This window comes from Balaenoptera musculus, chromosome 19, assembly GCF_009873245.2.
Source record: "Balaenoptera musculus isolate JJ_BM4_2016_0621 chromosome 19, mBalMus1.pri.v3, whole genome shotgun sequence".
In the NCBI taxonomy this organism is placed as follows: Eukaryota; Metazoa; Chordata; class Mammalia; order Artiodactyla; family Balaenopteridae; genus Balaenoptera; species Balaenoptera musculus.
In genome coordinates this window covers 45,822,160-45,849,837 of record NC_045803.1, presented here as the reverse complement: position 1 = coordinate 45,849,837, position 27,678 = coordinate 45,822,160, and the positions used below count along the sequence as shown (strand labels likewise).

At 39.8% G+C, this 27,678-nt stretch overlaps 2 protein-coding genes across 8 annotated transcripts in view; one reads left to right on the top strand and one right to left on the bottom strand.

Moving 5' to 3' along the window:
* The window catches only part of IST1 (IST1 factor associated with ESCRT-III), a 36,588-nt gene extending 35,065 nt beyond the window's left edge, over positions 1-1,523 (top strand). For 6 of the 7 annotated variants that reach the window (XM_036833544.1, XM_036833543.1, XM_036833541.1 and 3 more), the window contains one exon: positions 159-1,522. In XM_036833544.1, coding sequence (XP_036689439.1) covers positions 159-358 — 200 coding nt within the window. In that variant the 3' untranslated portion in view covers positions 359-1,522. Of the gene's footprint in view, positions 1-158 lie in introns of all 7 variants that reach the window. The other variant, XM_036833539.1, reaches the window with a different exon arrangement.
* Positions 1,524-1,655: 132 nt separating this feature from the next.
* PKD1L3 (polycystin 1 like 3, transient receptor potential channel interacting) overlaps positions 1,656-27,678 on the bottom strand; it is a 63,877-nt gene continuing 37,854 nt past the window's right edge. The window contains 12 exon segments of the mRNA XM_036832336.1: positions 1,656-1,913; positions 2,120-2,201; positions 2,596-2,730; positions 4,508-4,609; positions 11,653-11,742; positions 13,769-13,989; positions 14,922-15,062; positions 17,116-17,240; positions 26,392-26,609; positions 26,714-26,907; positions 27,543-27,648; positions 27,650-27,677. Of these exon segments, the coding sequence (XP_036688231.1) occupies positions 1,771-1,913; positions 2,120-2,201; positions 2,596-2,730; positions 4,508-4,609; positions 11,653-11,742; positions 13,769-13,989; positions 14,922-15,062; positions 17,116-17,240; positions 26,392-26,609; positions 26,714-26,907; positions 27,543-27,648; positions 27,650-27,677 (1,585 nt within the window). The 3' untranslated portion in view covers positions 1,656-1,770.

Genomic DNA, 27,678 nt, shown 5'->3' with positions numbered 1-27,678 from the left:
TATTGACCTTTAGAATTAAATAATAATTATTTTTTAAAAAACAATGTTTTCTCCAGTATTTTGTTTATTTTATTGTTTCTGCCAGGGGGGATTGTGGGGTTTGAGGATCTGAGCCACTGGCGTTTTTAACACTGTGCTCCTTACTCTAATTTAATTAGGTCCTGGACCCAAGCCAGAAGCTTCTGCAAAGCCCCCTTCCAGACCCATGGATACCTATGACAACTTTGTACTGCCAGAATTGCCATCTGTGCCAGACACACTACCAACTGCATCTGCTGGTGCCAACACCTCAGCCTCTGAAGACATTGACTTTGATGATCTTTCCCGGAGATTTGAAGAGTTGAAAAAGAAAACATAGGCTTCCTAAACCAGGCAAGGTCCAAGTTCTGGGAATTGAGACTGAGCAGTTTCTCCTTGTAACAAAGAATCTCCATGAAATTCTGCTTCATCTGTTAACCATCACTGAGTACACTCTTCCTCTGGGCTCTCTTCCTGCTCTGACACACTCTGCTGCTTTCCGGTTCTCCACTGCTCCTGAGAGACTAACAACTGGAGATTGTGAGGTTGGAGCAGCTGGCTTCTGGCAGCCTTGCTTGTCCGTTTCCTGTCAGTGTGATCCCATTTCTCTCCTTCCTGTCCCACCATCCCTCCACAGGGGAGTGCGAAGGGGAGAGCTGTCAACGATGGCCGGATGGTGGAGGAGAGTACTTCATGAAGTGTCTCAGCTCTGTGCTGAGGTTCTAGACTTAGAAACAAACCCCTCCGTACAGAGGGATTGGTGGTGAGTGAGATTCAAGGCCAAGTTGTGTATTTTCTCACTCTAATAAGAATGGGAGAGAGAGAAAATGGCTCAGGAAGCCATTGTAACAATTCTTAGAAGCTGGGTCTTCTCATTGACAGATACACTACTCCTTGCTGCAGGGCACTGTTCCACCTGGATCCAGTTGCAAACTTTGGAAAGTTGAAGGCCTCTTAGTTCTACTGGATTCTCAGGGAGCCCTCTGTGGCCTTTTGCTTTATTTTGAGTGCTGTGTTTCCCTTTTAATAGAGGGCAGCACTGTATATAAATTCCTGTTTTTCCCCATGGCATGTTCTGTTGGGTTGCATTACTGGCCACATACTGGGCAGAAGTCACCATTCAAGGCTAAGGTGGGCTTCCAGTAGCCTTAATAGAAATATTCAAGTCTCTGGAGTAGTGAGCTGGAAAGCCTACAGGTGAAGAGGGGTTCCTGTTTTCATTTGAAAACGTTATGATCAAGAGAACCTTTAAAAACTTATCTCAGATAAATTTTTGGTGCCCGTATGGCTGTAGGTGTTTTGCTCCTTCCCTTGACGGATGAGACTCTTACTGTTTTGCCCCCTAGCTAAGGCCGTCCTTCCCCACAAGGATGGCTTTGGGATCGGAAGATACGACTTCGGCTTCTGTGTGGTGTATCTGTACACACTTGTTCAAGCAACTTTAATGTTTTTGATTGATTTGTATGTCATGGCTCAGTAGCTGCTAATAAAGTTAAAAATTCTGTGCCCCGCTTTCTCCATTGTTTTGGTCACATGACGAGGGGCAAGATTTTAGTGACAAGTATTTAAGCAAGTGACCCATACTGGGCACAAGCCAGACCTTATTGGCTCCCTGGGGAGTAAGGGGCCCATTTCGATCTCAGTATTTAAGCCCAGATGGTTACCTGTGAGTTGGCTTGGTTACTTCTCTGTGACAGGGCTCCCCCTCAGCCACATCTCATGCTTGTATCTTCAATTAAAGTTGCAGTGAGCTCACTTCTGACTCATATTTCCCACAGTCCTCTGGAACATGAATGATGTTACGTGGTGTTTGTTTGGCAGCAGAGCTGGTTTATCCTGCACCACTCCTGCAGTGTTAACCCTCTGATAGTGCCAAGTTCCATAAACAGAGGAATCTGCAGCCAAGGGGATTTTGATTCTTCACTGACTAACAAAATTAACTATGTATATTATAAACATCTATAATTTTCTAAAGTACACCACACAACGATCAGTGTTAATATACTAAGAAGTAATAAGCCAAGTGAGGAGGTAACAGGATTAATTTCTTGAAACTTCATTTGTCAGTGGCCATTGCTGTTACAGCTGTTTGCTTACTTACATGTGTTCTGGTGCTGCTGTTTTCCTGACAGACTTGAGAGCTTCAGTAGCAGCATATCCGCCAGTGCAGCTTCTGTCTGAGTCTGCTGGAAGACAAAGGGAGAAAAACAAGGAAATCGAAATTGCTGCTAATGGTGGAGGAAAAAAGTACCAAAGATATATTTTTTAAAAAGTAGATACAAAGTGTAAAGATACTGTTTCCTTTAATGGTTTACTGTCAGGCCTTGGAGTGTTTCTGCTACTTAACAGTGGAGGGCCAGCTATTTATAGGACAGTGGATGTAGAACATAATGTACTTTTGGTAAATTGGGTTTCCTAGGAAAATGGTTGGCAGAGCTGTGGAGACTAATAAAAGGGAGTATGCTGATACTGTGCGTTACATCAGTCTGTAATCTTAAGAGCAGCTAAAATTGAGCTTTTCCAGTGATAAAATCACAATACGGTTTATATTTCAGTTACTGAGTCAGAGTTACTTACCTTAAAGGACTTTCTTTCTTTACCAAAGGCCATTAAAATGGCAGAAACAAAAAGGTTAATGATCACGAGTACCATCAAAACGACACTGGTGAGGAGGGTAAGAAAGGAGCCCAGGACTGGGTTTAAAGCAATAACCTGGAAGGACAATAGGACACTTCGAGTTTAAACACTGACAGTTTAATATCTACTTTAAAAATGTAAGATATATGCTAACATTTGGGATATATTCACATAAGGAAACACTTATGTCTGGTGGAAACTAGAAAAACAAAAATATTAAAAAGGAAAATACTTTTGAGTGGACAGAAAAGCAACAGTGACTGACTCTAAGAGTGTAAATAATTGTGCCTTCAGGGCTTTCACAAGAAGAAAACAGGTGAGTTGTAATGGAATTATAAGTGACTCAAAGCCCTTGTGAGTTGTTGGCAATTCCAGAAAATATTTCTAAACATGGAAGCTTCAAGGAATAGCAAAAGTGTGTTGAAAGAATACATAGATACCAGCAATGATAATGAAAACTGTCTCTGCCATTCCAAGCACTTTCTACTCTGAACTTCGGACCATTCCAATACAGTTTAAAAGGTTAGCCATAGAAAACTGGCTTTTAATGCTTTTTTTTTAGATTTTTTTTTAATCGTTATCTTTAAAAGTGTAATTACTGAGTTTTGCCATTCTTGCCTTTTCAGCACAAAGAGATCTTTCTCAAATGTAGGGCTTACTAGAATGGTTTCCAGTAAAATTTGGTTTCCAAATTCTTTAATTTAGGTGTTCCTTTTAAAAATGATTATTTTCCTTTGGTATTGGCTCATTCATTATTGCCACTGGGCACTGTTTTAAAAAAAAAACACCCAACAACTTAGAGGATGAATATTTGCAATAAATACTATTGTGATGGAAATCTCTGTGACAGAGATACTGTAATGGCTGCCAGCTTATATCTACTTATTTTAAAAGAGCTTAATCATAACTCCAGGTCAACCAAACAGTTTGGGCAAACGCTGAGTTTGTGATGCAAGACTCTTTCCAGTAAGTATACTCCATTTTCCCTTTTAAGTCAAAAAGTAGCTGTTAGCAAAAGTTTATTACGATTGTTACTTCTTTAAGAGCTTTAGTATATAAAGTGTTCCAGGGGTGAGGACTTCATTCCCTAGTGATTGGGGCTGGAACCACAACAAAACATCCCACCCAAAATAGCAGTTATGTTAATCTTTCTTAGATTTTAGGAAGGTGGTGGTAACTTTGCACGTTAGAAACTATGTTAATTTACCCATTTTAATTAGTAACCTTTGATTTCTAGAGTATCAGAATGATGAGCTTTGATGAAAATCTTGCCAGTTTCACTAATTGGAATTGCAGTTTTTTTCTTATCAAATCTATATATGCTAGTGTTTGGGACCCAAAACCTCACCTCAGTTTCCTACTTTATTTTTTATGTTGAACAGAAAGGGATTTGTGTAGGTAGTTCCTGGGAGAAAATAACAGCCTCTCTGAAATTACTATTTATAAACAGAAATAACTGCAGTTCTTTCTGGAATTGTACCTCCCTAATTTTTCTTCTTTAAGCCACTTCCAATTGTACCCTTCAGAGGGCCGTTGAGAAAGCAGCAGAAATCATGTTAATCTGGCCAGGTATGAGAACCCAAGTTCAGGCCCAGTGTCTTTGGCAGTAAGACTAAGGATAGAAGTGAGAAAGGTGCGACTATATGTGCTTAGGAAAGGAAGGATTTCTGAAGGTAACAGCCACTCAAAAGCTATACAGAATCTATAGGTAATACCATAAAATAATGGCAAAGGAACTAAGTTTCTCCCTTTTCCAGTATGCAGTGGGGCTGCTTTTATAAGCAATTCTCCTCTTGTTTGATATATTAAACCAAATAGAATTCTGCAGGGAAACGAGGAAGAGGGTTTTTACCTCCTTGTGATGAGAGATTCCCATCAGGAGACCAACAACAGTCACTGCTGAACTGAGAAAAGTTCGGTAGTCAGAGATGCTCCATCCAAACAGCAGGTTAAACTGAAAAAGAGAGAACAGTCAGATGGGGGTGGAGAGCAGTAGAGGGGACTGCACTTCTTTGGGTCCTGAGGTGCTTGATAATGGTGAGGTCAAGGTAGAACCAATGGAATGGAATTAAGGAAGTTCCTTAGTGGCCATTCAAATTGCTATGCCTAAAAACTACACAGAATTCTTCTGTAATTACAGTGTTTTCATATAAATTTGACTTTCATATAGTTCATCCTGTGAACTAAATGTTATCCCCATTTTAGAGATGAAACAAATGTCTTGAGTTTATCATACTGCTAGTTAAGTATGGATCTACACAACTAAAACCAGCTCCACTGTCTTCTCCAAAACTCTGTGCCAACTTGAACTGATGGTTTTCCATTTAGTGACCTTTTCTAAGGGAGGCAATGTGATTCCAAGACTACAGCACTTAGGAAAAGACAGATGCTAGACGCAGCAAAAGCAGTTCTAAGAGGGAACTTTATAGCAATAAATGCTTATATTAAGAAAAAAGATCTCAAAGAACCTAGCTTTACTTCTCAAGGAACTAATAAAAAAAGAACTGAGCCTAAAGTTACAAGAAGAAATGAAATAATAAAGATTAGAGCAGAAATAGAGACTAGAAAGACAATAGAAAAAAAAGTTAGCTTTTTTGAACAATAAAAGTGACAAGCGTTTAGCTAGACTAACCAAGAAAAAAAAGAGGATTCTAATAAAATTATATAAACGAAAGAGGAGACATTACAACTGATATCACAAAAATACAAAGGATCATAAGAGACTACTAGGAATAATTACATGCCAACAAACTGGATAACCTAGAAAAAATGGATAAATTCCTAGAAACATACAACTGAATAATGAATAAACAGAAAACCTGAACATATGAAGTATAAGTAAGGAGACTGAAGCAGTAATCAAAAACCTCTCAACAAAGAAAAGCCCAGGGCCAGATAGCTTCATGGGTGAATTCTATCAAACATTTAAACGTTTAAATTCTCAGACTTCCTTGGTGGTCCAGTGGTTAGGACTCTGTATTTCCACTGCAGGGGGGTGTGGGTTCGATCCCTGGTCAGGAAACTAAGATCCCATGTAAGTCAATAAATGTGATACACCATATTAAAAGAATGAAGGATTAAAAACATATCTCAACAGATGCAGAAAGAGCATTCAACAAAATTTAACAACCTTTCACGATAAAAACTCTCAACAAATTAGGCAAGAAGGAATGTACTTCAACATAATAAAGGCCATATATGTCAAGCTCACAGCTAACATCATAATTGTGAAAAGCTAAAAGCTCTTCCTCTAAGATAAGGAACAAGACAAGGATGCCAACTCTCACCATGTCTATTCAACACAGTACTGGAAGTCCTAGCCAGAGAAGTCAGGTAAGGAAAATAAATAAAAGGCATCCAAATAAGAAAGGAGGAAGTAAAACTGTTTTTGCAGATGACATGGTCTTATATATAGAAACCCTAAAGACTCCACCAAAAACCTGTTAAAAAAATGAATTCAGTAACGCTACAGAATAAAAAATCAAAATACAAAAATCAGTTGCATTTTGTTACACTGACAACTAGCTGAAAAATAAATTAAGAAAACAATCTCATTTACAATAACATCAAAAAGAATAATACACTTAGGAATAAATTTAACCGAGGTGAAAAATCTGTCCAATGAAAACTATGAGATTGATGAAAGATATGAAAAAGACAAAAGTAAATGGGAAGACTTCCCACATTCATGGATTGGAAGAGTTAATATTGTTAAAATGTCCATACTACACAAAGTGATCTACAGATTCAATGCAATCTCTATCAAAATTCCAGTGGCATTTTCCCCAGAAATAGAGAAAACAATCCTAAAATTTGTATGGAACCACAAAAATACTGTGAATAGCCAAAATAATCTTGAGAAAGATGAACAAAGCTGGAAGCATCACACTTCCTGATTTCAAACTATATTGCAAAACTATAGTAATCAAAATACTATGGTATTGGGATAAAAACAGATACATAGAACAATGGAACTGAATAGAGAACCCAGAATTAAACCCACACCCATAGATTCGGCCAACTAATCTATGGCAAGGGTGCCAAGAATACACAATGGGGCTAGTCTCTTCAACAAGTAATGCTAGGAAAACTGGATTTCCACATGCAAAAGAATGCAATTGGACACTTTTATTTTGCCATATTCAAAAAATCAACTCCAAATGGATTAACAACTTAAACCTTAGACCTGAAACTGCAAAATTCCTATGAGAAAACAGAAAAAGCTTCTTGACACTGGTCTTGGCAATTTTTTGGATATGACACTAAATGCACAGGCAACAAAAGCTAAAACAAGTGGGACTACATCTAACTAAAAAGTTTCTGCACAGCAAAGGAAACAATAAACAAAATGAAAAGGCAACCTATGAAATGGGAGAAAATACTTGCAAACTATATATCTGATACGGGGTTAAAATCCAAAATCCAAAAAGAACTCATACAACTCAATACCAAAAAAAAAAAAAAAAATCAACCTGATTAAAAAATGGGCAAAGGACCTGAATGCACATTTTTCTAAAGAAATACAAATGAACAACAGGTGTATGTAAAAATCACTAATCATCAAGGAAATAACAAACCAAAACTGCGATGTGATATCACCTCACGACTGTGAGGATGGTTATTATCAAGAAGACAAGAAATAACAAATGTTGGTGAGGGTTTGGAGAAAGGAGCCCTGTTGGTGGGAATGTAAACTGGTACAGCCATTATGGAAAACAGCATGGAGGTTCCTCAAAAAATTAAAAATAGAACTACTAGATGATCCAGTAATCCTACTACTGGCTATATATTGAAAGGAAATGAAATCAGCATCTTGAAGAGATATCTGCACTCCCATGTTCATAGCAGGATTATTCACAAAAGTGAAGATATGAAATAAGCCAAACAAAGAAACATGTATGATCTCTTATAAGTGCAATTTTAAAAAGTCGAACTTACAGAACCAGAGGGTAGAATGGTGGTTACCAGGGGCTGGGGTGGGGAGGGGGATGGGTGGATGTCAGTCAGAGTATACAAACTTTTAGTTTTAAAAATCAGTAAGTCCTGGAGATCTAATGTATAGCATGATTATAGTTTATAGATTATAGTTAATAGTAATATATTGTATACTTGAAATTTACTTAGAGAATAAGTTCTTATCAAACTAAAAACAAAACATGTGGGCTTCCCTGGTGGCGCAGTGGTTGAGAGTCTGCCTGCTAATGCAGGGGACACGGGTTCGAGCCCTGGTCTGGGAAGATCCCACGTGCCGCGGAGCAACTAGGCCCGTGAGCCACAACTACTGAGCCTGCGCGTCTGGAGCCTGTGCTCCGCAACAAGAGAGGCCACGATAGTGAGAGGCCCGCGCACTGCTATGAAGAGTGGCCCCCGCTTGCCGCAATTAGAGAAAGCCCTAGCACAGAAACGAAGACCCAACATAGTAATCAATCAATCAATAAATTAAAAACAAAACAAAACATGTAACCATGTGAGGTGATGGATATGTTAGTTTGATTGTGTAAACATTTCACAATGTATTCATATATCAAAACATCACGTTGCACCTTAAATATATACAATTTTAATTTCTCCATTGTACCTCAATAAAGCTGGGGAGAAAAGAGAATCAACCTAAAAACTATTACTTAACAAAAAAATTCAGCAAGCTGGCTGGGTACTAAATATAATAAAATCAATAGCCTTCATATATTCAAACAATATTTACTTAGAAACTATAGTGAAATAAAATCTCATTCACAATAGACCACAAAAGATAAACCTAACAAGAGATGTGCAAGAATTATATGAAGAGAATTTAATATTACTGAGGGATACAAATGCAGATGAGAATAGAAAAAGCATACCACACTCCCAGATAGAATATCATAAGCTACCAATTCCCTAAATTAATTTTTATAAATCCTTATTTTGTTTCTGTATAAATATCTAAATCTCTACAACTGAACAAGCTCTTAATACATAAAAAGCTCCCATTTATCAAAACAAGCAAACAAAACCAAGCAGCCCAATGAAAAATGGGCAAAAATTATAGAATGACATTCATTCATTCTTTCTCTCACATACACCAGGTCCTGTTCTAGGTGCTGGGAACACAGGAGTGGACAAGAGTCCCTGTCCACAGAGCATTCACATCTGAGGAGGGAGGGAGACAGGCAATAACCAAACAATATTCAGGTAATAATAGTGCTATGAAGAAAAACTGAGCCGCGGAGCAACTAAGCCCGCGTGCTACAACTACTGAAGCCTGCGCGCCCAGAGCCCGTGCTCCAGCAACAAGAGAAGCCACCACAATGAGAAGCCCGCACACCACAACGAAGAGTAGCCCCTGCTCGCCGCAACTAGAGAAAGCCCACGCACGGCAACGAAGACCCAATGCAGCCAAAAATGAATAAATAAATTTTAAAAAATTAATTAAAAAAAAAACTGAGTAGGAAGAAGGGCTAGAGAGTGTTCTCTGAGGAGGGAGCAGTGCTATTTATTTACAGGATGATTAGAGGTTTCTCAGAGGAGGTGGCTTATGAGAGAGACCCTAATAAAGTTTGGAGCTCCCAATGCAAACGTCAGTCAGGGCAACAGCAAGTTCCAAGGCCAAGGCAAGAGCATGTGCATCGTGTTTAAGGAGAGCACAGAAGCTTGTGTGGCTGAATTAGAGCGAATGAGGGTCAGAATGAGGGTAGGAGAAGTAACAGATGTAGCTATAGGTCTGGACAGGGAAGGCCCTAGAGTAAGCTTTAGAAAGGGATTGGGCTTTTATTTTAAGTGTGATGGAATCCATTGGGAGGTTTTGAACAGGGACAAAACACATTTATGTTGTAAAAAAAATAATATGGGGAAGATGGAATGAAGAAGGGCAAGAGCAGAGGCAAGTTTTGTCCATATGAGAGGTGAAAAATTGTTCCTTAGTTTAAACTTGCATTTTCTCATGAGTGCAGTTGCAAACCTTTTGTATATTTCAGAGTTACCTGTATTGTATGAAAACACCAATGTTCACTGAACTGTTGGCGATGTGGGCAGATCTAATAATACATTGCTCATGGGAACATTAATTGGTACAATTGAGGAGAACAATTTGGCAATATCTTTCTAAATGAAAAATGGATATACGTTTTTAGCAAGTCTTTTCAAGGTACTTATCTTACAGATATATTTGCACATGAGTGAAATTACATATGTAAAAGGGTATAAATGGTAGTATTATTGTTAACAGTAGAAGAGTGGAAACAATCTAAATGTCTATTAATAGGGAACTGGTTATATAACTTATGGTACATCCACGCAATGGCATACTATATAGTAAATGAGTAAAACATAAAAAGGGACAGCTTTATATATGCCGATGGAACAATCTCCAGGCAAATTAAGGGTAAAAGGCAAAAAGGCATGACAATGTTTATAGTATGCTGCTGTTTATCATCAAATGTATTTGCAAATGTATAGATTACCTCTGAAAGAATTTACAAGTATACCTTGGAGATACTATGGGTTCGGTTCTAGACCACTGCAATAAATCAAGTCACATGAATTTTTTGGTTTCCCAGTGCATATAAAAGTTATGTTTAGGGAATTCCCTGGTGGTCCAGTGGTTAGGACTTGGAGCTTTCACTGCTGGGGCCTGGGTTCAATCCCTGGTTGGGGAACTAAGATCCTGCAGGCCGTGCAGTGTGGCCAAAAAAAAAAAGTTATGTTTACATTGTATTATAGTCTATTAAGTGTACAATACCATTATGTCTAAAAAAACAAGGTACATACACCTAAATTAAAAATACTTCATTGCTAAAAAAAATACTTTATTGCTAAAAAATGCTAACCATCATCTGAGCCTTCTTTTAGCAATAGTAACATCCAAGATCACTGATCACAAGTCAGCGTAACAAATATAATAGTGAAAAAGTTTGAAATATTTCGAGAGTTACCAAAATGTGACACAGAGACACGAAGTGAGCAAATGCTATTGGAGAAATGGCACCAATGAATCTGCTTGACACAGGGTTGGCAAATCTTCAATTTGTTAAAGAAAACATGCAGTATCTGCGAAGTGCAGTAAAGTGAAATGCAATAAAGTGAGGTATGTCTGTATAATCGATTGGGAATGTAGTTGCCTCTAGGAAAGAGAGAAGGGGGATCAGGGGATAAAGGAGAGTTGCACAATATACATCGTGGTACGTATGGATTTTCTACATATTCATGTTTTAATTATGAAAAAATGTTTTAACATGAAAGAAAAAGATTATGTTACAAAATTTGGCAGGGAGAGGTTTGCAGTAGGTTATTAAAGGACCTAGGGTCCTGCAGAAGATAAAAGAGAAAGGTAAAGGGTGACTTAACCTTCAAAGATGGCCTTACTTTGTATTTCTTAAATGAAAACCATGCAATTGTAGAATTGTGATTAGTGTTTTTTTCACCTCAGAAGAAAGTCAAAAGAGAAAAAGTTTAAATTGCTGCAAGAGGAATTTTAATTAAATCCTACAAAAAAAATTCTTCCCTAAATGTGTTTCAACATTGGACTAGGCTATTTAGGAAAGTCCTGTATTTATAGGATACAGATTTATTTATAGGATACAGATTACCTGCCATGAATGGCCTGGGCTTCAATATTCCTGAAAACAAGTGGACTAGTGGGACTGGGCTACATCAATTCTGAAAGCAAACATTTTTTAGCAATTGAAGAGTTAAAAAATGTTACAATTTTTACTGCTGTTTACTCCATATCTACTTAATTCTATTTCATTATCTACATCTACAGATTGCTGTTGCTCTTCCTTAGTATGTCCAGGTAACTAATGTAAACTCTGTGGTTCTAGTACAACCAGAGCTCCAACTGCCCCAGTTAATAACAATAGCTAACACCCATCGAGTGAACAGTATGTGCCCGACACTGTTCTAAGCACTTAGATCTACTAAGGTTTTAATCTTCACGTCTATCTTACAGGGTAGGTCCTAAGATTATCCCCATTGTACAGATGGGGAAACTGAGGCACAGGAGGTTGAGTAATTTACCCAAGAACACACTGCTGGTAAGTGGAGAGCAAGGATGTGAACCTGGGCAGTCTGGGCAGCCTTCTGAGTCTGCGCCTTTGGACCACGACACTATACCGTAGAGTGAAGGAGTCTAAGAGGAGAACATGCCTATTGTGATGGCACTAGCCTTAGCCACCCAGGGTCTGATTCACTTTTTATTTAAGTCAGTACAGACAGTTACTGACTGCAAACAGAATGTGCCCTCAACCTAGAACTGTCACCATTTAAAACTCAACTAGAAAGAATCAACATGCAATGTACAGAAGTTGCCATCTGTAAAAACTCTTAAATGCAACAAGTACACGTTTAAGAAAAGATTATACAGATGTAGAAAACAAACTTATGCTTACCAAGGGGGAAAGTGGGGGAGGGATAAATTGGAAGATTGGGATTGACATATACACACTATTATATATAAAATAGATAACTAATAAGAACCTGCTGTATAGCACGGGGAACTCTACTCAATACTCTGTAATGACCTATATGGGAATAGAATCTAAAAAAGAGTGGGTATATGTATATGTATAACTGCTTCACTTTGCTGTACAGCAGAAACTAACACAACATTGTAAATCAACTATACTCCAATAAAAATTAATTTTAAAAAAAGGACTATACATGTTTGCTGAGATGAACATATCATTCAGATTTTTTTCAGGAACCTAGGAGATGTTCCAAATCCCAACAGAAAGCCACCAATCCTGAGATTAATGAATGCAATTTCCAGAATACAGCTTAATAAGATATAAAGTTATAATATGGCAAAGTGCTGGTAACTGGTGAAAGATACTGAACAAGAAGCATTCATACTGGGACTTCCCTGGTGGCTCAGTGGTTAAGAATCCGCCTTCCAATGCAAGGGACGTGGGTTCGATCCCTGGTCAGGGAACAAAGATCCCACATGCCGTGGGGCAACTAAGCCCAAGCGTGGCAACTACTGAGCCCGCGCGCCACAACTAGAGAGCCTGTGCACGCAACTACTGAGCCCACGTGCTCTGGAGCCCATGTGCCACAACTAGAGAGAAGCCTGCACGTTGCAATGAAGAGCCTGTGCACTGCAATGAAAAGATCCTGCGTGCTGCAACTAAGACCCGATGCAGCCAAATGAAAACAATAAAAATGAAAAATTATTAAAAAAAAAAAACAAGCATTCATACTAACTCGTTTTTTTTTTTTTTTTTGACTGCGTTTGGGTCTTCGTTGCTGTGCGCGGGCTTTCTTTAGCTGTGGTGAGCGGGGGCTACTCTTCGTAGTGGTGCGCGGGCTTCTCATTGCTGTGGCTTCTCTTGTTGTGAAGCACGGGCTCTAGGCGCACGGGGTTCAGTAGTTGTGGCACGTGGGCTCAGTAGTTGTGGCTCGCAGGCTCTAGAGCACAGGCTCAGTAGTTGTGGCGCATGGGCTTAGTTGCTCCGTGGCATGTGGGATCTTCCCGGACCAGGGCTTGAACCTGTGTCCCCTGCATTGGCAGATGGATTGTCACCCACTGCACCACCAGGGAAGTCCCCATACTAACTCCTCTTGATGGTGAGGTTCTTTGAGGGTACAAACCATATAATGTCCATCATTTTATTAGCTCCTAGGACAGTTCCCAGCATACTAGGTGTTCACTACATATTCGTGGAACTGAACTGGATAACCAACCAAGAAAAGTTACACACACACATCACAGACTTGGGAATGACTGCACATCAGGCAATATATCAGAATATCATCTGGTGTGGAGATCTTTCTGGTTACACTGTTTTCATGGTTCTGTGCTTATAGAACAAACTTCTCAGCTACATGTGGTTCCCTCCTTCACAAGGAGGCAACCAGTCCCAGGGATCACTCCAGTTACTTTTCATGTTGTTAGTGAATAAATTCTCAATTTTGTTTATCAGCCCCTTGTGAAACTCATCAGTGGGAATCAGCCTTCATGGGCCTGATCACCCTTGGGTGAACAGACGTAAACCTGAACCTGCTTAGATGGGGCCCTGGGAGTGGACCTTTGGGTGCCCACAGAGGTGCAGTCATATTGAAAAAGCCAGCGGACCTTTCTCCATTGTTCTAATGGGTTACTGCAGGGGCGTTTGAAAAACCAACTGCACCCCACATTTGCAGGGCTGGGCCCCAGGACTGTGTTCTTACCTCTGTAATCCCTGTACAGGTTAGGAAGGAGGGTGCTACTGGCCCAGGAGTAGAAATGGTTAAGAAGTTTGATCTCTGAGAAACGGTAAGGAAAGCTCTGGTGGATAGCTTGACGGAGGTAAAATCTATTGGAGTTGTGTGCTGAGTAGACTGCAGTCATCAACAGGATAAGGAAAAGTATTTGTACTAGTATTAGAAGAGAAAATCATAGGTGAATAGTTAGCTTAGAAATCCTCTGTATGTTTTTCTTCATTTCTTCCTAAGCTTACAGACTTTTACAGGTCAAAAACAGTCAAAAGTTGGTAATTTGATATGGTTCAACCTAATAATTGTAAACAGATAAGCAAAAGCATTTGGCTCTTAGTGATATCTCTATATATCTATAGATATTTACATACTCCTTCCCAGAATTATTCTGCCACTGATCAGAAATTTTACTTAAAAATAAGATACATAAAATCTCACACAAAAAGTGTTGTATTTTAGTTCTTAGGTCTAAATGTCCCCCCAGACCCAGACCACTCTTTTCATCCCCTCCCCTTCCCCTCCCCAGTTATCTATAGATTGCCTGTGTTCACAAGAAGGGAAGGCATGATAAAAACAGAATTTGTCTTCTTTGGTCCAGAGAATCCAATAACCCAAACACTAGACGTGTTGAACCAGTTACCTTGCACTTACAGGACAGCAGTATTGTTTTTTTTTTTTTGGCCATGCTGCATGACATGTGGGATCTTAGTTCCCCCATCAGGGATAGAACCCGTGCCCCCTGCAGTGGAAGTGCGGAGTCCTAACCACTGGACCACCAGGGAATTCCCAGGACATCTATTTTTCAAAGCATATTCATTTTCCCTCCACCATGTGATGTAGATCAAGTTTCATTGTTACATTCTGCAGGTAGAGAAAGTGACTTACTGAAACACACAATTAGATCTCAAGATTCCAAGTTCAGGATTCCTTCCATTCACCTTACAGCCTTAAGGGAATCCAGAATTTTTCGAGGTGAATATTTTAAAATAGTTTTCCACCCTTCTTCTATATTTTCCATTTTATTCTCACTCCCCCTTTCCTTGCTGGGAAATGTGTTGCTGTATCAACAGGTTACCATTTTCTCTCCATACCCAAAACATCTCCTGTCAACTTGAAGCATTTCTTCTCTTTCAAGGTTCTTTCTGGGCGCTTAACTGGACCATTCATAGCTGGGGCTACGTAGATGGGGTTGTTTTCATCTCTTGAACCGGGTGATGATGAAGGACATCTTGCTGTCAAAAATTCAAATATAGGCCAAAAAAGGGTATATTTCATTAAGTAGTTATTCATCAACATTTGTTGAGCATCTACTATGAGTATCTCCTGTTAAATGTTGAAATAGAGAATAAAGCTATCCAAGCAGCCCTTCCCAAACTATCATGAAAGACTTAAAAAAAAATTTCCAATCCATCAGGGACTGATACTTTTGTAAAATACGGTAAAAATGAATTACTAGAAAAATGACATAGAACAGAGGCCTACAAAATACAAGCCCCATTTTGAAAATTAGATTCAATAGGCCTAAAATTACTCTGCCCAATTGCTCTAAAAGTTTCTAAATGCTTATTCTCAATTTCTGTACTTATCTTGGACTAGAAACACAGTTTTAGTCAGTGGACCACCCGATGGGAGCATTGTTCCAGAGTGGTGTTTCTCAAAGTTTAATGTGCAAGGGGATCACCTGGAATTTTGTTAAAATGCAGTTTCTGGGGTGAGGCCTAAGATTCTGCATATCTGACAGTTCCAGGAGATGCCACTGCTGCTGGTCTCCAGACCACACTGTGAGCAGAAGAATCTAGAGACACATAAATCAAGACGGAGAGAGAAAGGGAGTTAGAATATGACCTAAAACTTGTCAGCCTGTAGGAACCAAATGCTGAGGGATCACTGAAAAGAAAAACAAACCTCCCTGAGGAATTCAGAGAAGGTGGCCCAGAGGCAGTGACATGTGACATCTGTTTTGAATGATGAGTCAGAAAGAATTCTCTAGATGGACAAGGATAAGGACAAGAAAAAAGTCATTTTAGCAAAGGGAACAGCAATTCCAGAGATGGAGAGATGAAATGAGGGCTAGGACGGCGGTTTGAAGTCAGATTACTAATTTTTTAATCTCATAAGGAAGAAGATGCCAACCCCTTAGCAGCGTGCCCACCACTCAGTTTAAGAAATAAGTGATTGCCAAGATAAAATCCACTGTGTACCTCTGTGATGGTATCCCTTCTTTCCTTCAGAGAGCTAATCCTCTCCTAAATTTTGGAGTGTATCATCCTATGCATTTCTTCATTAAAAAATACGTCTCTAAGCAAGACATGCATTGTTTTGCATGATTAAAATGTTGTGTTAAAAAAAAAAATGGTCATGAAGAACCTAGGGGCAGGATGGGAATAAAGATGCAGATGTAGAGAATGGACTTGAGGAGACGGGGAGGGGGAAGGGTAAGCTGGGACAAAGTGAGAGAGTGGCATGGACATATATATACACTACCAAATGTAAAATAGATAGCTAGTGGGAAGCAGCCGCATAGCACAGGGAGATCAGCTCGGTGCTTTGTGACCACCTAGAGGGGTGGGATAGGGAGGGTGGGAGGGAGGGAAATGCAAGAGGGAAGAGATGGGGATATATGTATATGTATAGCTGATTCACTTTGTTATAAGGCAGAAACTAACACACCATTGTAAAGCAATTATACTCCAATAAAGATGTTAAAAAAAATGTTGTGTTTATTTTTCTGCAGTTTGCTTTTTGGCCATCTTTGTGTTTGTGAGTTTCATCTATGTGATATGAGTGGCTCTAGTCAGTTATTTAGAGGGTAGACTCCCTCAGGTTTGGTGACTGAATAGGGGGTGGGATTTAGGATTATTCTTATGTTTTTAGAGAATGGTGATGCTATTAATTGAAACGAGAAAACAGAGTAAAGAAGTGAATTTGTGGGGCAGGCAAATAATTCTGCTTGGGGCATGTTTAATTTGAGATACCTGCAGGCATTCAGATACAGAGGGTGAGCATTTGGAAACAGCACTTGGGGCTCAAAGCTAGAAACACTAGGAAGGAATCTAGAATATAGGGAAGAGTAGAAGCATTGAGAGATCTAGGGAGGGATGGATCATTAAGAGTTTTGGTGACGCACTGGTTAGTCTTGGGCTGGGAAGGAGGTGCAACAGCTGGTCAGAGACAAGATCCTGAATGGATAGATTCCTCTGAGTCAGTGAGGCGGCTAGGAGTCCACTGTTCTGATACAATTTGCTATTTGCAACATTAGACATTAGTTAGAACTACTTGAATTACCCAAGAGTGCCAAGATCCTCTTGGTGTGATGTTCCTTCTCTTTGTGAAGCCACAGCATCCTGTTCAGCAGCAGTGAGTAAAACAATGTGAGGAAGATCACCTAGACAGGAAAGTCAGAGGAGAAACTTAATGAGCAGATAGTACAGGAACCAACAAGGTGGCGCCATTAGGTAAAGGTGAAGGTGGGTATGATTAATACATTTCAGTGACTTGGCCCTTTATTTTTATGGAAAACTGAGAATTAAGTAAATTCATAATTATTTTTGCATAACCATGAGGATGTGGTTGATATAATGTTAATCTTTGTATTTTTGCTTGTAGTCCTTAATCTGCTTGGCTAGGAAAGTTTAAACTATTAAATGATTTGTGATGATCTGTATAAGGTGTTCACTAACACCTGTTTTTGGAACAACTTTGATGTGCTAGACTGAAGAAGCTGCATTTTTGAAAGTGCCAGTTTTGCTGAAGCAGGCATGGAATCTTAGAATTGAGTAAGACCTTAAGCCTCTGTTAGGGGAAACAAGTATCCCCCGCTCCTTAAATTTCCTTGGAGGGGAGGAAAGTGCTCCAGTCCTCGGAGAACAAAGGACAAGCGTAGTGTTTCCAGCCCGTTGCCACACACCCCTATTGTGATGTGGCAATTCCAGGTGTGTCTTCTTTGCAGACCTAAAGTCGCCCTCTCGTGGACTGTCCCAAGGATTACATTTGAGGGGAAATTACTAAAAAGTACACTTGGCCATGAGTTCAACCAAACTGCACTTTAGCAATACCGATAGCTAAGCTAACACATTGGTTTCCATCTCTTCTGTTCCTCTTTTTATACTTTCCAACTTTTAAAAACTTATATACATTTATTATAAAAATTTTCAAAAAAATTAGAGATTTTTAAGAAACTTAAAAAATTTGGAATATGTCCATTAATCATTTTGTCTTAACATATCTGGACCAGTTTTCCACATCCTTACATTTTCTATAACATTTTAAATGGTTGCTCAGTATCCCATTACACAGATATGGCTGTCTTATATTAAGCAATGTCCTATTTTTGAACATTTAAATTGTTGCCAATTTATTTTATTATTATAAACCACTCAATTTTCTCAGAATAGATCCTTAGAAATGAAACTTACTCAGCAAAGGGATGCAGAATTTGAAGGCTTTTACTGTATACTGCCAGATTTTCCTCAACCAGCATTAAGTGCCCATTTTCCCTGGCATCACTGTGTATTATCATTTGTTTTCTTTTGCCATTTTTTTTTTCTTTTTTTTTTTTTTAAATTTTATTTGTTTATTTATTTATTTATTTATTTATTTATTTATTTATGGCTGTGTTGTGTCTTCGTTTCTGTGTGAGGGCTTTCTCGAGTTGTGGCAAGCGGGGACCACTCTTCATCGCGGTGCGCTGGCCTCTCACTATTGCGGCCTCTCCTGCTTCGGAGCACAGGCTCCAGACACGCAAGCTCAGCAACTGTGGCTCACGGGCCCAGCCGCTCCGCGGCATGCGGGATCCTCCCAGACCAGGGCTCGAACCCGTGTCCCCTGCATTGGCAGGCAGACTCTCAACCACTGCGCCACCAGGGAAGCCCTCCTTTGCCATTTTTAAAAGCAAAATTGAATCTTACTATTCTAAGTTATTTGACCAGTGAAGAGGAACTTTTTACCGGTTTTTTTAGCCATTGTAATAACAAAGGTTTTTTTAGCTTTAAAAAAATGTATTTACACACATTAAAAAAACACACTCCTTTTGGTGTATAATTCTATGTGTTGACAAATACACAGAGTATCCACCACTATAATCAAGATACCTTACAGTTTCATCACCCCAAAAAATTCCCTGATGCTGCCCCTTTGTGATCAGCCCTTTTTACTACCTCCATCTTTGGGAACCACTGATAGATTCTTCATCCATGTAGTTTTTGCTTTTTGCAGAATGTCATATAAATGGAATCATAAAGTATGCTTTTGGAACTGGCTTCTTTCACTTACAATAATACATCTGAGATTCATCTATGTCACTACATGTACCAGTAGTTTGTTCTTTTTCATTGCTGAGTAGTCTACTGTACAGATGTACCACAGCTTATCCATTCACCAGCTGATGGGCATTTGGGTTGGTTCCATCCTTGGCAATTATTATTATTATAATTATTATTATTATTGGCCACACCATGTGGCATGTGGGATCTTAGTTCCCTGACCAGGGATCAAACCCGTGCCCCCTGCAGTGGAAGTGCAGAGTCTTAACCACTGGACTGCCAGGGAAGTCCCATCCTTGGCAATTATGAATAAAGCTGCTACAAATATTCACACAATTCTGTGTGAACATAGGTTTTTATTTCTACTTATTTATTTATTTTTGGCTGTGTCGGGTCTTAGTTGCGGCACTCGGGGTCTTTGTTGAGGCATGTGGACTTCTCTCTAGTTGTGGCATGAGAGTTTTCTCTTCTCTAATTGTGGCACACAGACTTCAGGGTGCGTGGGCTCTGTAATTTGCAGCATGCAGGCTCTCTCGTCGAGGCGCATGAGCTCAGTAGTTGTGGCACATGGGGTTAGCTGCCCTGCAGCATGTGGGAATCTTAGTTCCCTGACCAGGGATTGAACCTGCATCCCCTGCATTAGAAGGCAGATTCTTTACCACTGGACCACCAGAGAAGTCCCGGTCTTTACTTCTTTTGGGTAAATACCTGGGAGTGCAATTACTAAGTTATATGGTAACTGTATAACTTTGTAGGAAACTGGTAAACTGCTTTCCAAAGTGGCTATGCCATTTTTTCATTTCTACCACCAATGAATGAGAGTTCCCAGTTACTCTGCGTCCTCACCAGTATTTAGTATTATTGATATTTTAGTCATTCTACTTCAGACAATACTACAAAGCTACAGTAATCAAAACAGCATGGTATTGGCACAAAAAGACATATGGCTTAATAGAACAGAATAGAGAGCCCAGAAATAAACCCACACACCTATGGTTGATTAATCTCTCACAAAGGTGGCAAGAATATCCAATGGAGAAAAGACAGTCTCTTCAGCAAGTGGTGCTGGGAAAGTTGGACTGTAGCATGTAAATCAGTGAGTTAGAACACACCCTCACACAAAAATAAGCTCAAAATGGCTTAAAGACTTAAAAATAAGACATGACACCATAAAACTCCTAGAAGAGAACATAGACAAAACATTCTCTGACATAAATCATACCAATGTTTTCTTAGGTCACTCTCCCAAGGAAACAGAAATAAAAGCAAAAAAAAAACACAAAAAAACAAATGGGACTTAATCAAACTTATATGCTTTTGCACAGCAAAGGAAACCACAAATCAAACGAAAAGACAATCTACGGATTGGGAGAAAATATTTGCAAATGATACAACTGACAAGGGCTTAATTTCCAAAATATACAAGCAGCTCATACAACTCAATAACAAAAAAACAAACAACCTAATCAAAAAATGGGCAGAAGACCTTAATAGACATTTCTCCAAAGAAGACATACATATGGCCAACAGGCACATGAAAAGATGCTCATCACTGTTAATTATTAGAGAAATGAAAATCAAAACTACAATGAGGTATCACCTCACACAGGTCAGAATGGCTATCATTAAAAAGTCTACAAATAACAAATGCTCTAGAGTGTGTGGAGAAAAGGAAACCCTCCTACACTGTTGGTGGGAATGTAAATTGGTGCAGCCACTATGGAAAACAGTATGGAGGTTCCTCAAAAAACTAAAAATAGAGTTGCCATGTGATCCAGCAATCCCACTCCTAAGCATATATCTGGACAAAACTGTAATTTGAAAAGAAACATGCACCCCTACGTCATAGGGGTGTCACTATTTACAATAGCCAAGACATGGAAACAACCTAAATGTCCATCAACAGATGAATGGATAAAGAAGATGAGGTACATATATACCATGGAATGCTACTTAGCCATAAAAAAGAATGAAACAATGCCATTTGCAGCAACATGGATGGACCCAGAGATTATCATACTAAGTGAAGTAAGAAAGAGAAAGACAAATACCACTATATCACTTATATGTGGAATCTAAAAAATAATACAAATGAACTTATCTGCAAAACGGAAACAGACTCATAGACATAGAAAACAAACTTATGGTTACCAAAGGGGAAAGGAGGTGGGGAAGGGATAAATTAGGACTTTGGGATTAGTAGATACAAACTACTATATAAAAAATAAACAATAAGGTCCTACTGTATAGCACAGGGATATTCAGTATTCCCTAATAAACCATAATGGAAAAGAATATGAAAAAGAATACGTATACATATAACTCAATCATTTGCTGTACACCAGAAACTAACACAACATTGTAAATCAACTACACTTCAATAAAAAAAAAAGTGTCTTTCGTAGAGCAAAATGTTTAATTTTGATGAAGTCCAATTTATCCATTTTTTCTTTCTTGGATTGTGCTTCTGGTAATGTATGTATATAAGAACTCTTTGCCTAGCCTAAGGTTTCGAAGATTTTCACCTATGTTTCCTTCTAAAAGATTTATAGTTTTACATTTGAGTATATGATCCACTGAGTTACTATTTTTTTAAATATTTATTTACTTTGTTTATTCATTTGTTTGGCTGCACCGGGTCTTAGTTGTGGCACACGGGATATTTAATCGCAGCATGCGGGCTTCGTAGCTGCAGCATGCGAACTCTTAGTTGCAGCATGTGGGATCTAGTTCCCCAACCAGGGATCGAACCCAGGCCCCCTGCACTGGGAGTGTGGAGTCTTAACCACTGGACCACCAGGGAAGTCCCCATTGAGTTATTTTTATCCGACATTTTATTATTAAATTTTTAAAACATACATAAAAATTGGAAGATACTAAAGTGAACATTTCACCGTATTTGTTTTGCTTCTTTTTCTGAAGCACTTGAAAATAACAGACATGACATTTCACACCTAATTAAAGGTAATTCTCACTTTACATGGTAGTGTGGGATCATACAAATGACCTAGCAAGCTGAAACTGTGCAAAGTGATCTTAATCATCAGTGGGGAAAAATTATGATCGTTCTGTGACATTTAAAGATTTGTGTCAAAACATTAAAATCTCTTATTGTTGGTTATAAAGGTACAAAGAAAAATTTAGAAGTAGTAAAACGAATATGTAATTTAAAACATTAGAAACATTGAGAATTAAAGTTACTTCTTTGTAGAAAATTTATCAAGAATAATTTGAACAGTGCTGGCCTTCCTCTTGTTGTATAACTTAGGATACAGGGAGAGCATTTTGTCCGTGCCTTTGGTGAACTGTCATACTGTTCTAAGTTTGCATTGGCTTCCAGCGTCTTATCCTTTATGCTTTCAATGCTGTGAAATATCTCCAAGAGTCCCTTTAATGTTAGTTTTTTGCCAGTGTTACTTCCTCTGGGACATCATCATCCTTTTCTTCATAACCAATTTCTCCATTTATGTTGGTAAGTTTGACTTCACTAAGTTCACCTGGCTGCGTATCTACAGTTTCTTGAACACAGGCCACCTTCTCATGGTTAGCGGCTTCTTGTATAACTCCATTTACATTCTATTCAAATTTCACTTTCAGTGTTATTTTGTTAATTTGCTGCACTTTCATCTTTGTTGGCCAAGGTCCTCTTTTAATTATCCATTTTATGGTAAAATGTCACAGAGTTTATGACTGGGAGACAAAGAAATAACACAACTACACAATTTGCTGTCTGTACATAAACGGGATAACAGGTGACCAATCACCCAGACTTTGAGAAGTGACATGATTAGTCACTGATCATGATGTACACCTGTTAATTTATGTAGTGAATTATGGGCTAAAGGGCTAGCAGCAGTTGGTACTTTATGCAGTCACTCACAGTTGATATACCATGATAACTGAGAATTTTTTTTTGCTACACAGTAGGTCCTTGTTGGTTATGCGTTTAACTTAATTTTATTTTTATTTTTGGCTGCATTGGGTCTTCATTGCTGCATGTGGGCTTTCTCTAGTTGCAGCAAGCAGGGGCTACTCTTCGTTGCGGTGTGCAGTCTTCTCATTGCAGTGGCTTCTCTTGTTGCGGAGCACGGGCCCTAGGGCATGGGCTCAGTAGTTGTGGCTTGTTGGCCCTAGAGTGCAGGCTCAGTAGTTGTGGCATGCGAGCTTAGTTGCTCGGTGGCATGTGGGATCTTCCCGGCCCGGGATCGAACCCGTGTCCCCTGCACTGGCAGGCGGATTCTTAACCACTGTACCACCAGGGAAGTCCCGGTAACTGAGATTTCAACTGTGTTGCTGGGAAACTGGTGTGATTCAACTGAACCAGAGTAAATGAAATTCATGTACAAACTGAAACAATGGAAGGCAAGGGCTTCCTGTTTTCAAGCATGTGTCTCCTAAAAATCAGGCTATTTTCATATCATTATCACACTTAAGGAAATGATCAATAATTTCCTAGTATAGTATCTGATCCATATTAAAAATGGCTCTTTGGGCTTCCCTGGTGGCGCAGTGGTTGAGAATCTGCCTGCCAATGCAGGGGACACGGGTTTGAGCCCTGGTCTGGGAAGATCCCACATGCCGCGGAGCAACTAGGCCCGTGAGCCACAACTACTGAGCCTGCGCGTCTGGAGCCTGTGCTCCGCAACAAGAGAGGTCATGATAGTGAGAGGCCTGCGCACGGAGATGAAGAGTGGCCCCCGCTTACCGCAACTAGAGAAAGCCCTCGCACAGAAATGAAGACCCAACACAGCCAAAAATAAAATAAATAAATAAATAAATAAAGACCTAAAGAAGAAAAAAAAAAAAAGGCTCATTTATTCAAAGGCTCTAGAACAGCGCTCACCCATTAATTTTTCTCTCGCGATACTGACTCTTCAGAGCAACTAGGTTTGTCTTCATAGTGATACCACTTGAAGTGTGATCCACAGACCAGCAGCAGCATCGCCTAGGAACTTGTTAGGAATGCAGACTCTTGGGCCCTGTTCCAGAACTACTATCCTCCGTTTCAGTGTGTCTTTTTAAATTAACTATGCCTGGAACTAGTTGAGGCCTGTCAACAAATTCAGTATTTCTTTGCAACAGTGGAATTTTTTCAACTGTTTATTACCGCTCTTCTTAACTGCATGTTAAGTCCCCTGGATCTACTGTTTAAGTCTCTTTTTCTTTATACTTTCAATATTTTTATATACATGTCTTATGTTTTGTATTTTAGTTTGATCTTCCTGATCCATTAATTTGAGTCTCAATAATGACATCTTTTTTTTAATATATATATATTTTTTTTTCTTATTATTTTTGGCTGCATCGGGTCTTACTGTGGGATCTTCGTTGAGGCATGTGGGATCCTCGTTGAGGCATGTGGGATCTTTCATTGCGGCGCGGGCTCTTTGTTGTGGCCCTCGGGCTTCTCTCTAGTTGTGGAGTGCAGATTTTCTCTCACTAGTTGTGGCTCATGGGATCCAGAGTGCATGGGCTCTGTAGTTTGCAGCACGCAGCCTCTCTAGTTGAGGTGCGCAGGCTCAGTAGTTGTGGCACGTGGGCTTAGTTGCCCCGTGCGTGGCATGTGGGATCTTAGTTCCCCAATGAGGGATCGAACCCGTGTTCCCTGCATTGGAAGGCGGATTCTTTACCACTGGACCATCAGGGAAGTCCCCAATAATGACATCTTCAATTCAACTTCTGAATTTTTAAAATCTGTATATCACGTTTTTCATTTCCTAAAAGCCTTTGTCTGTGTGTCTGATGTAACTGAATCTCCTTAAGAGCTCTTGCTATTTTTTGGTCTGTCTCTTCCAGCAGTTCTTTTTATTTAAGGTCTACCTACTCCTTGTACTCTGTCCCTCTTTTAGGATCAGTGGGTCTCAAATGGGGCTGCACAATGGAATCATCTGGGAAGCTTTCGACATGTTGGGCCTTGGATCCCATCTCCAGGGATTACAATTAGATTGGTCTGGAGAGAGGCCTGGGCACCAAGAGTTTTAAAAGCTCCCCAAGTGTGCTTGTAGGTTCTTAAAGCAGAAGTAATCCTGTCACCAAAATCCAGAATGTTGGAAACTCTATAGGACAAACAACTTGGTTTCTTCAATACATATATTGTAAGAAAAATAGCACGAATGGAGAGTGACAGAAAGAGAAAAAAGGAGGGAGAACCTATAGATAAAATATTAAAAATACTTGAGACAAACTCATTGCAACACATGGACCTTATTTAGATACTGATTTGAACAAGACAACTATAAATACTTATAAGACAACTAGGAAAATGTGAACACTGATTGGATTTTAAAAAATTGTAGTAAGGCTTCCCTGGCGGCGCAGTGGTTGAGAATCTGCCTGCCAATGCAGGGGACACGGGTTCGAGCCCTGGTCTGGGAAGATCTCACATGCTGCAGAGCAACTAGGCCTGTGAGCCACAACTACTGAGCCTGCGCGTCTGGAGCCTGTGCCCTGCAACAAGAGAGGCCGCGACAGTGAAAGGCCCGTGCACCGTGATGAAGAGTGGCTCCCGCTTGCCGCAACTAGAGAAAGCCCTTGCACAGAAATGAAGACCCAACACAGCCAAAAATAAATAAATTAAATAAATTTTAAAAAAATGTAGTAAAATACACATAACAAAAAACTTACCTTTTTTAAAAATAATTAATTAATTTTTCACTGTGTTGGGTGGGTCTTTGGTTGCTGCACACGGGCTTTCTCTAGTTGCGGTGAGCGGGGGCTACTCTTCATTGCGGTGTGCGGGCTTCTCATTGCTGTGGCTTCTCTTGTTGTGGAGCACAGGCTCTAGGTGCGCGGGCTTCAGTAGCTGTGGCACGGGGGCTCAGCAGTTGTAGCTCGTGGGCTGTAAAGCACAGGCTCAGTAGTTGTGGCGCAGGGCTTAGTTGCTCCGCGACACGTGGGATCTTCTCGGACCAGGGCTCGAACTCGTGTCCCATACATTGGCAGGTGGATCCTTAACCACTGTGCCACCAAGGAAGCCCAGGAAAGGGAAGATTTTTAAAAAGTAAGTTTTCTGTTTTTTTTTTTAAGGTAGTTTATTGTTGATTTTTTTACTTGTCCCTCTTAACTCCCCAATCCTTTTTTGCTAAACTTCAACTAGTCCATCAGTTCTTGTTAGTTTTTTCTGTGACTACTGCACACATACCCCTAACAAATTTCACTCTACTAATTTCTGTTTTGTTTTTTTGTTTTTGTCAAGTTGTAAGAATCATTAGACACCTTGGATTGACACCCACAGACCTCAGTTTCCCAAGCTTCCTGCAACTGCAATGTTTCCTCCCATGCCGGTGTCACTGTTTCTCACATACCTTTACTGGTGATGAAGATGTTCTGAAGCAATGATAATATCGAAATAACCCAGCTGGTGGCTTGGTCTTTGTTCAGTTCCAGGCTATAAAGTGCTGTAAAAAAGGCTGAGGCCAGGCTAGTGACCCCCAGCAGGAGCCAACAGAAGTAAGTCAACCATCTGAGCTGGGCATTAGAGATGGGCTGCTTCCCTTCTGGGCTCAGGATGGGGAAGGGCTCTGGTTGCGTCCCTGAGGAACAGAAGTTGAAGGAATGACCTCATAGCCAACAGCTGAGAGGCAGGTTTAGGAAGATTACAGGTGATAAAGAAAGCCTGGGGCGATGCATTACCTGGATGGCCCTTGCTCTGTGGGAAGAATGCGCGTGTCCTGGAGTTTCTGCAGTTGGCTGACTGCATCTAGGAAGTCACAAGGCTGATGGGCCTGGGCGGGACCCAGGGTGCCTAAGTGAGATTGGAGCCTCCGCAGAACTCTGATTAGGTAACTGTGGAAATGACGGTGGTTTTCAGGAACCACTGAAAGTACATTCCAGGTTGACACTTGAACAAGCGGAAGATTTCAATAAATAGTAATTCCTGGTAGAAATTAGCAACTCACTAACTGATGATGAGGTTAAATTTTCCCAGTCGCTGGAGACCGGACCCAACACCTGCAGAATTATTGTCTTCTCTGAGCATGCTGGTGAATTCACAACAATTTGTAAAATTCTATACTTTGATACAGCATCAAAAAAATTGTAAAGCTAATTGCACTTTTGCATCAGAACTGCAGTACATGTAAACTATAAGTGCTCAGAAGGCCCAAACTATATTCAAGAATCCATAAATCCCATAATCTCATCACTCCATAGAAGAAAAAGAAGGACAAGTTTCAATAGCCCCCGACAAAGTAGATGAAATATGGGGGTCTGAGACAGAGGACATTTTTTGTGGGTTTTCCTTAATCCTTTACTTTGTAAGATGAGATATATTGTCTCAGAAGCCATCAGAAAGATCAAAGCTATCAGCTCCATACTGGAAGTTTAAGGAAATTAAAACAAGCAGCAGGTCCTACCATGCCTGCTGGTTATGCTGAGAGGTAAGAATGAATACGAAAGTAAGAGAGTGGGAGGCAGATAAAAGATTAGATACGGAAGCTTACTGAACTTTACCATTTGCCTGGTAGGGTCCCGCCCACTGGTGACGGCCTTGACCCTCGAAGTAAGAACTGACGAGGCTGGATAAAAGCTTCACCAGCTGGTTAATGTTGTAAGAAAGAACTCCATGAAGACTGTTCACACTCAGAGT